At 40.5% G+C, this 14,384-nt stretch overlaps 2 protein-coding genes across 3 annotated transcripts; both read left to right on the forward strand.

Moving 5' to 3' along the window:
- The first annotated feature begins 41 nt into the window (after window positions 1-41).
- Window positions 42-8,592, forward strand: ctdspl2a (CTD (carboxy-terminal domain, RNA polymerase II, polypeptide A) small phosphatase like 2a). Of its 2 annotated transcripts, none has more exons than XM_062389428.1 (13): window positions 42-370; window positions 1,975-2,186; window positions 2,949-3,084; window positions 3,231-3,377; window positions 3,480-3,707; window positions 4,780-4,876; window positions 5,480-5,591; window positions 5,690-5,776; window positions 5,868-5,930; window positions 6,033-6,112; window positions 6,323-6,449; window positions 6,539-6,634; window positions 7,320-8,592. In XM_062389428.1, the coding sequence occupies exons 2-13, from the start codon at window positions 1,998-2,000 to the stop codon at window positions 7,383-7,385; spliced, it is 1,428 nt and encodes a 475-aa protein (XP_062245412.1). In that variant the 5' UTR covers window positions 42-370; window positions 1,975-1,997; the 3' UTR covers window positions 7,386-8,592. The 2 variants fall into 2 exon arrangements, with proteins under 2 accessions (XP_062245412.1, XP_062245413.1); XM_062389429.1 differs by having other exon boundaries at window positions 4,783-4,876.
- A 1,384-nt stretch (window positions 8,593-9,976) lies between these two features.
- si:ch73-330k17.3 (IGFBP domain-containing protein) lies at window positions 9,977-12,018 on the forward strand. The gene is made up of 4 exons (XM_062390894.1): window positions 9,977-10,304; window positions 11,353-11,440; window positions 11,524-11,719; window positions 11,824-12,018. Exons 1-4 carry the CDS (start codon window positions 9,977-9,979, stop codon window positions 11,893-11,895), a joined length of 684 nt encoding a protein of 227 aa, XP_062246878.1. The 3' UTR covers window positions 11,896-12,018.
- Window positions 12,019-14,384: the final 2,366 nt, after the last annotated feature.

The raw sequence follows: 14,384 nt of genomic DNA on the forward strand, positions 1-14,384 counted from the left end.
TTTGAGTTAGAAAAAAATGGACCGGGGGCTGCAGGTGCACCACTGTGAAGGTGCAGTCCCACCGCAGCACCAGCAGGGACTCGCAGTGCTAGTGAGCCTCGGTGCAGCTGCTCGCGCTCTAAAGCCATTTTCCTCCGCTCTCCGCCACGTTGGTTCCCTGACGCGCGTGTCGCATTCTCCTGCGTTGTGTTTGTGAAGAGGCGGGAAATGGCGTCCACGCAAAGACATGGTTGATCTGTGACCAGCCACCGAGCGACACTCACCGCTGCCAGCGACAACCACGGCCCGACATCCACCAGCTGGGCCGCCACGGTCGCCGACGAGAGCCGACCACGCTGCAGCAGGGGTCCGCGAGCTTTCCGGGTCATCGGTAGGCAACAAACAACGTCAACATGTAAACAAAAAGAAAAGGGTTCGTCCTCCGCCGCTGCTACATCGCGGCTAACGTTAGCATAGCGAAGGGGGCGTAGTCTAATGGCTGAACATAGTTATGGAGGCAAACAAAATAGCCACCGCGCGGGCTAGCTGTCATTAGGCTTTATTCTAACAATGAATTCGTGGGTCGTGTGCGTGTTAAACCCACGTTTGTCACGGGAACAGGTGGGGGCACTGAATTGAACACTGTCACCGCTTTGCCTATGCTGCCTTTGGCGTTTTTTGTTAGCCTGGAAGCTAGCTACACTTTAGCTTCCTGCGCTAACCACGGAACCCATTGACAGCAGCCGGTCCACGGGGTGATTGATCCCAGTTGACCGCGGACATTACGGCCACACACACATGGGACCACAGCTGCTCCCAAGGGTAGGCGCTGTGGTCTGTGACGGTTGATAGCAGCAGGTGGCTAATGCTAGCGCTAGCTGTTGTTAACGCAGCCTGTCCGATGTTACATAACGCCAGACAGCGGTGCTATGGGGTCATCACATGTGGATTAAACAATTACAGCTACCTTACAAATATGCAGCTTTATTGACCAAATGTGAAAACACCAGCTTTATTTGAACACACCTAATGTTCACACCTCAGAGTTTCTGTGTTTATCACGTACACTGACAGGTCTGACTCATCTGCTCCGGACGTCAACTCGTGCTCTTAACTTTGTTGTGACAACCAAACATGAGATATCTTAATTGATTTGATAATCCGGTTCAGAAAACCCACTCTGACGTGACTGGGTGTTTTGAGGCACCAGTGAAGATATCACTGCGATTATTCACAATCTGACAAGTAACAAGAGACTGGAGCTCAGAGGTGTTCCACACATACTGTTGAGGTCATTTCAAAACCATGCTAGATATTTTTATAATTTCAATGTATTCTTATTTAAGTTTTATAGTCACATCTATATCTGCATTAAATATCCACTTTCTGTTGCCGTTTCTGAGATCTGTTAAGTCACTAACACAATCTGTTTTAATTAATTTCTGTACTTATGTTGGTGGAATGGCTGTGAGTTTGGCTTTTATTCAACAGAACAGTTTTTTGCTAAATATTACAAAAAGAAATGTACATTGAAATTATAGCCTTTTAAAGATTATAACCAGGCAGTCAAACATAAACGCTTACATTCCAGCAAAAGCGAGAATCGTAACTTGTGACATTGACGAATGTTTGGTATCAAACCGTTAAAAGGATTTCTATTAGTGCTGTATCTTGCGGTTGTGCGTTTATTTTGTCTGTGACTTTTAAAATACAGAAAGATTAATCATTGATCTTCGCTAAGTTTAATTGTGAATTTGACAATAACTCGAAAATTTGATTCACTTCTTACCTATGTTGGGCTCTATTTGGTGGTCATTTTTTTAGGTGACATTAAAGGTGACTTGACTACATTATATTGAAGTGTTATTTATTTTTACACAAACGGGAAGTGTGAAAACAATGCTGTTTATTGAATGTTGTCATTCTGTAATGATTCTCTTAAATTATCTCAGATATCCAATCAACATTTCTCTTGATTTTCTTTTTCCTCCTCAGCTTTTTCTATGTGACGGTGGAGAATGATGAGGCTGAGAGTGCGTAAAGCTCCTCAGCAGCCAAACTTAGGCCGTCGAACCAACCCAACCCCGGCCAAACGGAAACACTGTGAAGTGGAGCCATCCTCGGTGAGAGGTCGAGGCAAAATGCAGAAGAATGAAACAGGCCTGTTCTCCACAATAAAGAAATTCATACGTGGAAATGCTGTCAAGGTGAGAACGCATCTGGATCCACCGCTGCTCTTCTGCTATTTAGTTAGTACTTCCTTAATGTGAACATATGCTGTAAGATTACACAGAGGCACACTCCCTGTTTGTAGACGTTTCAGTTTGGCAGCTGTTGCATATAATAATAATAAATGGTTAGCCACTTGTGCTTATTTCATTATTTAATACTTATGTTAGTAAAACTTATGTCCACAGTACAAAGTCCAGAACATACTGAGAATTTATTTACTCTCCTTTGTCGATAGGTCCTTTCAGACATGCACCTCAGTCCTTCTTGATAATTTAACCTCCTGGGTCACTTTTACACAAACTTCTTGCTCACAAAGTGAATCCCATTTTTAGCCTGAATTATTTATTTAACCAGAAGGTCTGTGGTTTGATCCCAGTCTTTCAGCACTTCCGTCTTCCAAGTGTCAAACTTAATCCCAAGTGTCTTGTGTGCATGTTTTTGTGAGCAAACATAGTTTGTAGACCAGATAATAGTCAGAAGTTTCTCCTTGTGAAAGATTGTGTGGTGTGTGACCCCCGCCTCGTGTTATATGAACACACAATGACCGCAAACTGAGTAGTGATCAGACAACTTTGAAAGTTGTGTCCTGTGACTTGTGACATGTAAAGAGAGACATTTAGTGTGTGCTTGTTTGCTAACAATTTTTGTTTAGTGAATAGTGACAGTTTCCCAGAGTTAAGATGACATTTTCATGTCTTTTCCTTATTTTGCTTGTCTATCCCTTTTTCCTCCCACAGGTTGAGCAGGACATCCCAGCCAAGAGGAGTCGTATCGATTGTAGTGCTGATAGCAATCTCATCACTTCAACACCACAGACTAGAGGCCTTTCCAATAAAACCGTCTCCAGAGTTTGCCGGAAAACTCCAACTAAAGGTAAGTCAGTCCGAGAAGGAAGTGTGATTGGGTTGAGCTTGACTGCAGCTTCACAAGTTGAATGGTTACAAAAAAAACTCACCATATACAGAAAATTATACATTTATTTTTTAAGTTAATATTCAAGAATTGTCTTTATTTTTCAGACACAATGACGTGCAGCAGTAAACCCATTAAACCGAATGGTAAACTAGAGGCTCCTGTTGAGCCAGCAAGCAGCCCAACACGCACCACCCTGCTGGGAACCATCTTCTCTCCCGTCTTCAACTTTTTCTCACCAGCGACGAAAACCGGTAAGGCAAAAATAATCCTCAGATACGTGTCCCAAACTATATCGTTTTGGAAAGATTACAACTTTAATGACTGCTATTTTCTTTTGTGTTGCCTCTTTTAAGCCACTCCTGGTTCAGACTCTCCTGGCCAGGCGATAGAGGCAGAGGAGATCATGAAACAGCTGGACATTGAGCAGGCTGAAGAAATGCCCAGCAGCACTCTCACGTCCACAGAGGCCATCACAACGTGTCCCACCGACCCAGTAATGCCACCGAGGCTTCAGATCTCTTCTGACACAACCATAGAACAAGCGGAGATTGTCACTGAAACGGACATTCCCCCATTAACAGGTAGGACCGCTCTAACATGACATCAAGCTTCGTTCTTGTTAGCTGGGAAACTTTCTTGACATAAGCAGAGGCAGCTACTGTGATGGATCATTTATGTGTCAGGCACCATCATGACGTGTTCGTACAAGTTTATTGCATATTTTATTTTCACTGCCAGCAGTTCAAACCTGAGTCAAATGATAACTGCTGAAGGTTCTCATTACTTCCACCATGTCATTGCCTTGTGTCTGTTTGTCTGTAAGCAGGATTATTCAAAAACTACTGAAATGATTTTAATGAAATAACATGAAGCAAGAAGTTAACCCATTACATTTTAGATTAGATACGGATCAGGATGGCAGGTCCAGGAATTCAATTTCTGTAACATGGCAAAATAGGATGATCACAAACAAGCAAACAAATCAGTGGCGAACCTTCGCCTCCCATTTGTTTCCAATCTGTACGATGGAGGAGGTGAACTTTGACCCACGATATTCATTAATTTGTGTATGACAAAAACGCATGCACCCCCCCTTGTGCCCTTTTAGTTATAAATGAGGTGGAGAAATGAATAGAGACGTCAGTCAAGTCAATTTGAAAGATGTTAACATAGTTGTAACCTCTGCTTTATGCTCAACAATGGAGATCTGGAAACTTCTGTGTTCTTTTCAGAAAGTAAGAAATAACTATAATTTAATATGATAATATACTAATACGACCTCAGAACGAAGTTTTTTAGAACACTAAGCTGTGTGGTTCACTCCAGGCGTTAGATGAGGGCAGTGAACTTAGTGGACTCAACACTGTAGAAGTCTTTAGACATCAAAGATCAAGGCGAAGGTGTTGAAAAATGACTTGTATAAGAGAGCGTTTGATGGATGAAACCAAGTCACAATGAAGAATCCACATTGCTTCACTGGGAGATGAAGGTGAAAATGTTTAATAGTTACTGCTGTATCAGATGATGTTTTTGTAGTTGATAGAGAAATAAAGCCTCAGGAACACGTGTCATGTTTTCAGAGGGACTGATGAAAGCTACACTCAACAAGAGATTATAACTTACATCGGAACTAATTCTTCCTTCTCCTGTCAGCAGCTCCTGTTTGTATGCAAGGCGGCGTTTACCCACAGGCGTTACCCTCAGCTCCTCCTGAAACTACATACGATGAGGACTGGGAAGTTTTTGACCCGTAAGTAGAGAAATTCATTTTAAGCCAGTACATGATGATCATAACCAGTAATTTATGAAAAACAATAACATGTTTGCTATTAAGTACAAATCTAATGGAGACAGTTTGGTTTAATGTTTATACTCAGGCTTCTGAACACACTGATCAGACCCTTTGAAAACTTTAAAAATGTCACCACTAGATGGCAGCAGAACCTAGACTTCTTTTCTTTTCCCCCACAGTTGATTGACTCATCTGAGAAGATAATGTTCTGATGTTATAATACAATGATAATAAGATATTTTCAAACCCTGAAGTATTTAAATCATATCTAAATTAAGTATTTAATTACCCACCCTTATTGTTCACCTTTGAGCCGAATGACAACACAATTTTAAACTGACTTAAATGTCAAAGTCAATTTTATTGTCAATTCCACTATGTACAGGACGTACCGGTGTAAACAAACAACATATTAAGCCCCATCAACATAATACACAGTACCACTTAGTATGCAGTCAAAAGGCACATGGTGGATAGGATTTAGTGAAAGTGATTCTTTTTTTGTGACATTCTTTTTTATCATCAATAAATAAAGTGTCTCTTTGTTTCCTCTGCCTCCAGGTATTTCTTCATCAAGCATGTGCCTCCGCTGACAGAAGAGCAGTTAACACGCAAGCCAGCGTTACCTTTAAAGACCCGCAGCACGCCCGAGTTCTCTCTCGTCTTAGATCTGGTAAGAACCGACAGCACTGACACGTTTCCTGTGCTGTATCATGTTATTTCACATAAACTGAATTGAATGTGTTTTTCATACTGTTTTTCTTCTGTCAGGATGAAACTCTGGTTCACTGTAGTTTGAATGAGCTTGAAGACGCAGCACTGACTTTCCCTGTGCTCTTTCAAGATGTCATATACCAGGTACCAACTGTTGCATGTAAATCGCAAACAGAAAAGTTTCTATTTTCTTGCAGCTCTGATTCAATTTCCTTTGTCCTTTTTGAATTTGAAGGTGTATGTTCGGTTGAGACCCTTTTTCCGGGAATTTCTTGAGCGCATGTCTCAAAAGTACGAGGTGAGGTGTCCCCTTGTCACAGTTTTTTCTTCTCTTTTTTTTTTTCAGTCCGACCAAGTTTACTTATTACACATTTATCGATGCTGCCTGTTCAAATTTCAGATTATTCTCTTCACGGCTTCAAAGAAAGTCTACGCCGACAAGTTGCTCAACATCCTGGATCCCAAGAAACAGTTGGTCAGGTGAGTAAAATCACAAGACTCTGAAGTGGCTTGTGTTGCATGTGATTGTGTTGTTCATCCTGTCAGCTTTGCAATACACTGTGTTTAGGAAAAAAAATGGATTTCAGTTTCCTAAAAGCAACAAGTTCGTTGTTTATGTTTGTTTGGGTAAATCTAATTTAAAAAGCTGTATTATAAAAAATGTTTAACTCAGGAATATTTTTTCTTCAGACATCGGCTATTTCGTGAGCACTGTGTATGTGTTCAAGGAAATTATATAAAAGACCTAAATATTCTTGGACGGGATCTTTCCAAGACGATAATAATCGACAACTCACCCCAAGCCTTTGCTTATCAGGTAAACCCCGCCAAGGAAACCTTGTATAGTCCTTAGCAGTGTGTGGGTTTTGTGTCACAGTGATACTCGAGCATGTTTGTGTTTTTCAGCTTTCCAATGGAATCCCTATAGAGAGCTGGTTTGTGGATAGAAATGACAATGAACTTCTAAAGCTTGTTCCTTTCCTCGAGAAGCTTGTGGAGCTGGTAAGTGTTTTCAGTTTCAACAGTTTGTCTTTTGTCCAGTTAGATTAGCAGCCTAACTTCCTCCATGGTGGAGGAATCCACATCGCTGGCTGATATGAGAAAAAAAGATCCGCGCTGAGCAGCGATTTTAATTTGTAAGTCAGGACGTTATCATGTCTAGGTTCCAAAGTCTCTTAGATTAAAACACTACAAATCAGTACTTTTGTTTTCCTGTGAAGTGAATCAAACTATATTTCAATGAAGTTGGTGAACATCACAAATCCTCTTAAATTATTTTTACATTCGACGTAAAAACGAAATCTGTCGTTCAAGTGTTTCTTTCCTGTCAAGTTGTAACATCATCGGTGTGAACCAGTCACCAAACAAATCTTTCACAGTTGACTTTTTACTTCAACGGCTCCTCTGCAACTTGCACAAGTTTAAAGTCAATTGGATGAAGATGGAGTTGTTTAGAAAATTAAAAGACAGACAAACAAAATACTCTTCTGGATTAATCTGTAACCGTGATTTTTCACTGTGAACACAAGTGCAGTCTGAAGTTTCGGCCCAGTGGGGGGGAGGGGGAAGAAATAAATAAACAAAATATTATGAACCCACCTGAGTATACTGCTAAGAAACATGAGGCTGAATAAAAAAGTCAGTTTTCTTATCAAATGATTTCACCTGTTCTCTCTCTCTGTCACAGAACCAAGACGTTAGGCCGCACATTCGGGAACAGTTTCGTTTGCACCATCTCCTTCCTCCAGACTGAGGACCTCGTGTTCCTCGTTCAGTTCCAGATTGTATCAACTAAGGGAAAACAAACCAGACTCCTTGAAGGATATATTTGATGGACTCTTGTTTGAAAAGAAAACATAACCATTGTGATCATTATTTTTTAAAAACCATGCAAAAAAATTGGCCGCTATGTTGGAGGCAAAAAGTTCTGGATGTTTTTATACGTACGCAGTCGAACGCGCCTCAGAACAAAGCGACCTGCTTGCTGCGGCGAGTTCTTTTCTTTTCACTCGCTTCTTTTTAGTGTGACCATGAAGAGGGCGGCCTCCTCTAAGGTGTTTTGTCTCTTCGGAACATTTTGGACAAAACTGAATGTCATGCAGTGTTGGATTTTATGGACTTTGTTGGTTTCAGCCTGACCTTGACCGGCCAGTCAAACCTGTATAATATTCACTCTATTGAATTGTAAATATATGTACATATATCTTTTTTTTTTTTCTTTCTTCAAGGTTTTTAAGTCGTTTTATTTTCATTTTCACAGATTTTAGTATGTATCCTTTGATCGGGTTTCTTTTTTAAAACCAACCAACTGTTAGTGTGTTTTGTTTGAAGTTGTTGATGAACTGCTGCTTCTCTGTTTGTATGCCTGCGTTTCTCCTGTGATGCTTTACTCCATTACATGCAGTCGTCTGTATTAAGGTGCAGTTTAAAAAAAAAGAAAAGAATTATCTTTGGAAGGACAATGTTTCTGAAAAGATATTTTAATGTATTTTAAGCTTGAAGAGGGTCTCAACTGAATACAAAGCCATAACGGCGGAACAGTAATTTTTTGGGGAGAGATTTGTATCAGAGAGTCCATCTCCGATCTCAATACGTCCTCTTTGATGACGGGAGATGAGGGAGGTGGGGCTGAGGGGAAGGGGGGTTTCAGGCATCTTGCACTTTGACATCCAGCCCTTTGTAAGTTGATGTAAAAAAATAAAATAACAAAATCTCGTCACTTTTTCTACACGGGTGTGCATCACCTCTATTTGGTTTGTGGGGAGAAAAAAAAAAGATGAAATTGTAGCACCAGCAAATCGCAGACATGTTTGCTTCAAGATCTTGTTTTCCAAGACGTCTTGTATGTGGGATTCTTTATGATGTAGGAGTCAAAAGTTTTCTTGACTATTGAATGATCACTCCGGTTGTATTCAGTGTTACTCAATGGTTTCCTTCGAAATAAATACATTTTTATACGACTCTGAGCTTCCTGCTGATAATTTAAACTCACATCTTCGGGTATATAATAACTATTCTTGTATAGCAAAGCATTTATATGAGAAGAGGACAGAGCTTGACCTTCCCTCTGGACCCTGGCATCACAATCTCAGTTGTAAGGTCGCTCATCTATTTTGAGTTTGAGCTTTTGACCTGTGTCACATGTTCTTCACCAATTTGTCTGGTAGCTAAAAACTTCACTTCCACATGATCACTAGATAATGAATCTTATGTCTTAAAGATAAAAAAGTTCACCTTGAGTAGATTTGAATGACCTTGTCATCATACAAGAGACAAATCTTTGAGGGGAAAACAGATGTTAAAACCCAGATCTTAGTGTCTGCTTCGTCTTTAAAAGCTGATTCGTTTTCCTCGTTTGTGCTGCAGGAGTTTGAGTCGCCACAATAAGAGCTTATATCTATCTCTTAAAATGGTTGATTTGGTGGTAAAAATGCTATTTCAAGGGAAAATATAGTTTGTTATTGGTAAATTGTCTAATCTTTTTAATCTCATTGAATACATGTTATTACTAAGAAGAAGGCCGGTTGTTACAGAAGGAGCATCTCTACTGATTCTCAGTCATACTTCCATATATATATATACACTGAGCAGTAGAAGCTGTGCATTTCTACACAAAATCCTATCAGAGCAATCAACAAATGAAATCACAAGTTTCAGAATTGTTAAAGGGTCAAATGTATTATTATTTTTATTATTATAACATTAGTGAGGCCTGCAGCATCTCTTAACCTTCATATATAAATAAAATTAGCTTCAACTGTCGAACTGAAAATTGAAATACTATGATATTATTCAAGAAAACCAGGATGGTCAGTAATAAGTCAGTTATGCTTCCCTCACACTGTAACCGAACAAAACAGATTGTTTGCGGAAAGTAAGGCAGATTATATTGAACTTGACAGACGTCCAGTAACAGTGGCCTTCTTTTATTGTTACGTCCACACACTGCCAGCTCTCATTGAGAGATAGGAAGCTTGAGACGATAACCTGTTGAAGTCTACATCCCATTGTTCTTTGAAGAAATAGGTCATTGCCTGAATATCAGTGCGCACTGAAGTGACCCCTCCAGAGGTCATGTGACTCCACACACAAAGGGGTCCAGTCTTCATCACACTTATTTAAAAACAAATCACAGTCTTGATAATGTGCAGATAAGACGTGGGGATAATTAACTGTGTATTTAGACTAAATCCACCCAGTGAAACCCCCCTGCCCTCATCCATTGGCTGCTGGTGGGGGGTGGAGGTTGGTGGCTCGTAAACTACGATGCTTCTCTGGGTGCCGACGTTTATAAAAGTAGCAGACGGGTGCTGCCACCTCAGGATAACTTCAAGTCTGCTGAGGATGTGGATGCTCTTCTTGCTGGGTGCCCTACTGGGAGCGTTGGGATCAGAGGAGACGGCCTCTGGGGCCAATCAGCAGCTTCAGGCCCTGCACTGCCCGCCCTGTGAGAGGATACACTGCTCCACCCGGCGGACGCTGAGACTCCAGTGTAAAGGTGGTGTCACGACGGGTGTATGCGGCTGCTGCCCCGTGTGTGCCAGGACAGAGGGCGAGACCTGTGGGGGGACGTGGGACTATCTTGGCAAGTGTGATGAGGGACTGGTGTGTGTTTACCAGGACGCAGCAGCTGACCAGGGAGAGGAAGAGAGCAGAGGCATCTGTCGAGCAGGTAAGATAATTATCAGTATAAACTCTATTATTATCAAGCAGGTCATTTACCTTGGATTAATAATTGTCACGGTTTTAGTTTGTTGTAGTGAAGCATTTTTAATGCATTGAAGACCATGTTTTTAAAAAGAGATTAGGCATTGGCTCATTTAGCATCATCATCAAAAAAATATATATATATATAACCAAAATGTTCAATAACTTTTAAATGCAAAACTGTTAAAATGTAAAAGAATATGAAAGTATGTAAAAAATGTAAAAATTCCAAAATACAATTATGCAAAAATGCAAAAGTATGCAATATGTAAAAGTAAAGAATACAATATGTACAAATATAAAATAATGTGAAAATATACGTTTGTGAATGTTGTGTATGAAAAATCCAAAAGCATCTAAAAGTGCATATAAATATTAAAGTCTGAATTATTTAGCAGAATTGTCTGTTATTTGTTTTTTTATAATATTGTTAAACTATTTCTGATTAATCAAAAGATAATATGTGTTGTAATTTGATGAAGCTGAGTGAGGGAAAGCTTATTTTAATAATTTTTATACAATTTTATTTTAAGTTGATTTATGCTACAGCATCACATTTTTAAACCCAGAATCTAAGATGTGAGCTGCGGCGTAACTGGTAAAGCTGTAAAATAAATCTGGTAGAGTGAAAAGATCGTTATGGGGTTAAAGTATAAAGTGGCAGAAAAAGGGAATATTCAAACTCCATTTAAACCTAGTACAGTAAATATACAGTTATACTTGTCCACTGAAGTCTGTGTAGTGGGAACACTGCCAGTGCAGTAAACCTTGTTTATGAGCTGTGAGCACTGATAGTGTGGTCAAGGCTTCCTTTGAATCAAAGGTTCCTGCTCACAGTTAAGCCGTCATTACGCATCTTATCTCTCCTCGGTGAAGAGTTGTCACCGTTATTGATACAGTATCCGATTCAGATGATTCAAGGTTTTCACACTTTGTTGTTGCTCAGGAAAAGATGTAAATACAGATTCTCATGAAGTGCACAACTCACTTGTATTGTGTCTTTTTGTGCGTAGTGATTGATCCATTGGATCCAGAGACGTGTCACCCAGAGTGCACCAAGGAATTCTGTCAGGCCCACCCGTCTGACATCTGCTCTGCCAGGTGACTGAAGGACTGAACTCGACAAGCCCTTCATTTGTTTTTTTTCGCAAGGTTAACAGAAATCTGACTCTGCTGCTCTGTAGATCCGTGTCTCTGGAGAAACGCTCGTGCCAGAGCTCTTGCCAACACACCTCCTGTTCAAGCTGTCTGCTGCTGAAGCCCCCATCGTGTCCTCAGACCTGCGGCCCCTCGGACTCCACCTGTCTGCACCGCTTTGGGAAGTGTGTGCACAATCACCTGAAGGCAGCTCACAGTCCCGTGTGCCAAAGTGACCTGCAGGTAGGTGGGAGAGAAGCAGGAGCGAGCCACATCAAATAAAGAACTGGTATTTCTACAGCCTTGAAACCGCTCATCCACTGATCCGGCTCTGTTTCTCCCTGTAGAATAATCCTGAGGGGCATTTTGTGTGTTTTGTCCCGGCCTGTGTGAACACACCAAGTGAACCCCACGCGTGAGAAGAAGAAATCCACAGAAGATCTTCAAACAGAAGATCTTCACTAGCTTATGTAGCACGATGAAAAAAGGCAGCTATCTGTGAACTTTGTATATCTCATTTTATGTAAACCTGAATGTAATCCTGTGAAATGAATGTGTATCTTAAATTAATAATAAATAAAATTCAATGTCCTACTGTACTCGATCGTAGTTATTTGGTGGAGACGATGGTGAAGAGAGCAGATGAGTGTGTGTACATTGTTTTATTTGAGCTTGTGTGGCGAGTTTTATGATTTGAGAATTTAGTTTCTGTACATAGTTACTTATATGGTATGTTGGAAGTGATCAATATCGTAGCAATAAGCACCGTCTTTGAAAAAATTGTGGATATTGATAATGATCATTCTCACAACGTTATTAGTTACGTTGAGGATAAATGAAGAAAACAGTCAGAATGAATGAAATGAAGCCAGTTCATTACAGTCAATTCTTGAGATCTGTGTTGGGACTCATTCTCACAATGGCCCATAATAAGCAGTTGTCAAGTAATTTCAAATAATGACATTTACTTAGTGTCATATCGATCGCTGCATGGCTTTAGAGATGGAACAATATTATTCATTATTTTGATAGAAATCATATAAACAAGGTTACAAAGGGTAAAGTAAAACAACAGAGAACTAAATAAACAAGAAAACATCTGCAAAAACAGTAAGAAATCAGGTATTACAAGGTTTTCCTATAAAATACAAGTTTTAAGCATTGATTTCAAATCAGATGAAGAGCTGGCAAGTGTGATTTCCTCAGGCAAAGAGTTCCAGGGCTTCAGTAACCAGCCTTGAGTCAAGAACTACCAGCAAGTGTTGGTGAGACGATCTTAGACTGCGGCTTAGGGAGCATAGGGATATCAAAGCTCCAAGTCAATATAACTGGTGATCAGATCGTGCAGAGCTTTACACGTTATTAAAGAAACTTAATAACAAAACTAAACGCAACCGGTAGCCAGTGAATGGAGGCAAGAAGAAGAGAAGAGCTTTGAAAGAGTTGGTCCGCCTGTCCACCACAGACTGAAAGAAACAAACTGAACAACTTGGGTAATGGCTTGTCATTTTAGTTCAGTCCCTCTTGACCCCATAAGGATTCAATCTGATTATGAAGCTAATGACACCAGACTCAGTTGTTGATCATTCAGCTCAAAGCAGCGTCGGGCCTTAGTCCCAAGCATGGCTCCCTCACAGTGATTGTTGAACCATGATTGGATGAACCAATCTGGAACAAGACGAAACAGTGCAGAGATTTTCAAACCTCAAGGCAGAGAGATGACGTGGAATAAAGCAGGGTCTACAACAACAATACAGTGAATGAACTTGGTATCAGTGCACCGCTGACATTTTCTGGTTCACTGCAGCAGGAGTGAAGTGTCTCAAGTCCCCTCTGCCATCGCGGCCCCCCTGATAGTTGATGGTTATTGAATAACAGATGGTTTATGAGGCAGCAATAATGAAGTGTGTGTACAGAAAGGGGAATAAAGCGTGGACCAACAATGGGCAGTTTGTTCTGTGTCCTTCAAATGTGAGAGGTTTCTGAGGACGAGAGGGGGTTTATCTTCGGGGTTTCGCAAGATACTGTCGCTTTTTCTACCAAAACAAAGGCATGCGCTTTCTTTGATCTTCTTCCCCCGTGAGTCAGGTGCATCAGTGACGTACTCTCTGAATAATAAGCGTTCAATCAGGGCGGAGAGGAGGACTGTGCAGCTCCTAGTCCGACTTGTGTCTGAATGAGCAGGAGAACATGTCAGAGGAGGGGGATAATAGTTAAACACAAGGTTTACGCATTGTTTTCAAACCTGTGTAAAATATGCACTAATGTTTTATGTACTGGGACATTTCTAGTTAATGCTAAATCTTCACAGATCTTCCTGTTTGTGTGAATGTTTCATTCTAGCTCTCCAAGCTTTCAGTTGACGACATGTCCTTTTACAGTGCTGCTACAGTCTAACTACCAAATACTCTTCTATTTGTTCATTCTTCTCTGTGTGTACACATCCTCATATCAGGTGTCTATTAGAACGACGAATCCATCACCAAAGCAGGCCGCCTCCGTTATCAGGCCCTTATATATCCGCCTCACTTCATTTCAACTGATAACAACACTGGATAACAAAGGACTGTCAGCGTGCCAGTGGTCATAAACGTGCCCTGTCTGCGGCAGCCAGCCCGTTAAAGAGTGAGCGACACAAAAGCCTAGAACAAACGAAAAGTACAGGAGATTGCTATGAAAGAGTGGCCTTCATGTAGATTCTGATGTAAGGGGAAGAAGCTGCAGAGAACTGAATAACCCCAATCATACCCTCAAAACAATCAGTAAATATACTACAATATATATATATATCTGTCTGTCCTGACTCTTATAATATATATAGAAGACATACAATTATCTATGTGTATAAATATATATTAATTATTTTAGACAAGGTCGTAGAAGTGACAGTAGACAACTCTTCAAATAT

This window comes from Platichthys flesus, chromosome 6, assembly GCF_949316205.1.
Source record: "Platichthys flesus chromosome 6, fPlaFle2.1, whole genome shotgun sequence".
Lineage (NCBI taxonomy): Eukaryota > Metazoa > Chordata > Actinopteri > Pleuronectiformes > Pleuronectidae > Platichthys > Platichthys flesus.

Coding starts and splice junctions, on each gene's coding strand:
- ctdspl2a (XM_062389428.1), top strand. CDS start 1,998: ATGATGAGGCTGAGAGTGCGTAAAGCTCCTCAGCAGCCAAACTTAGGC. Junction 3,085..3,230: donor CCGGAAAACTCCAACTAAAG/GTAAGTCAGTCC, acceptor TTTATTTTTCAG/ACACAATGACGTGCAGCAGT. Junction 5,592..5,689: donor TCTCTCTCGTCTTAGATCTG/GTAAGAACCGAC, acceptor TTCTTCTGTCAG/GATGAAACTCTGGTTCACTG.
- si:ch73-330k17.3 (XM_062390894.1), top strand. CDS start 9,977: ATGTGGATGCTCTTCTTGCTGGGTGCCCTACTGGGAGCGTTGGGATCA. Junction 11,441..11,523: donor TCTGACATCTGCTCTGCCAG/GTGACTGAAGGA, acceptor GCTGCTCTGTAG/ATCCGTGTCTCTGGAGAAAC. Junction 11,720..11,823: donor TGTGCCAAAGTGACCTGCAG/GTAGGTGGGAGA, acceptor TTCTCCCTGTAG/AATAATCCTGAGGGGCATTT.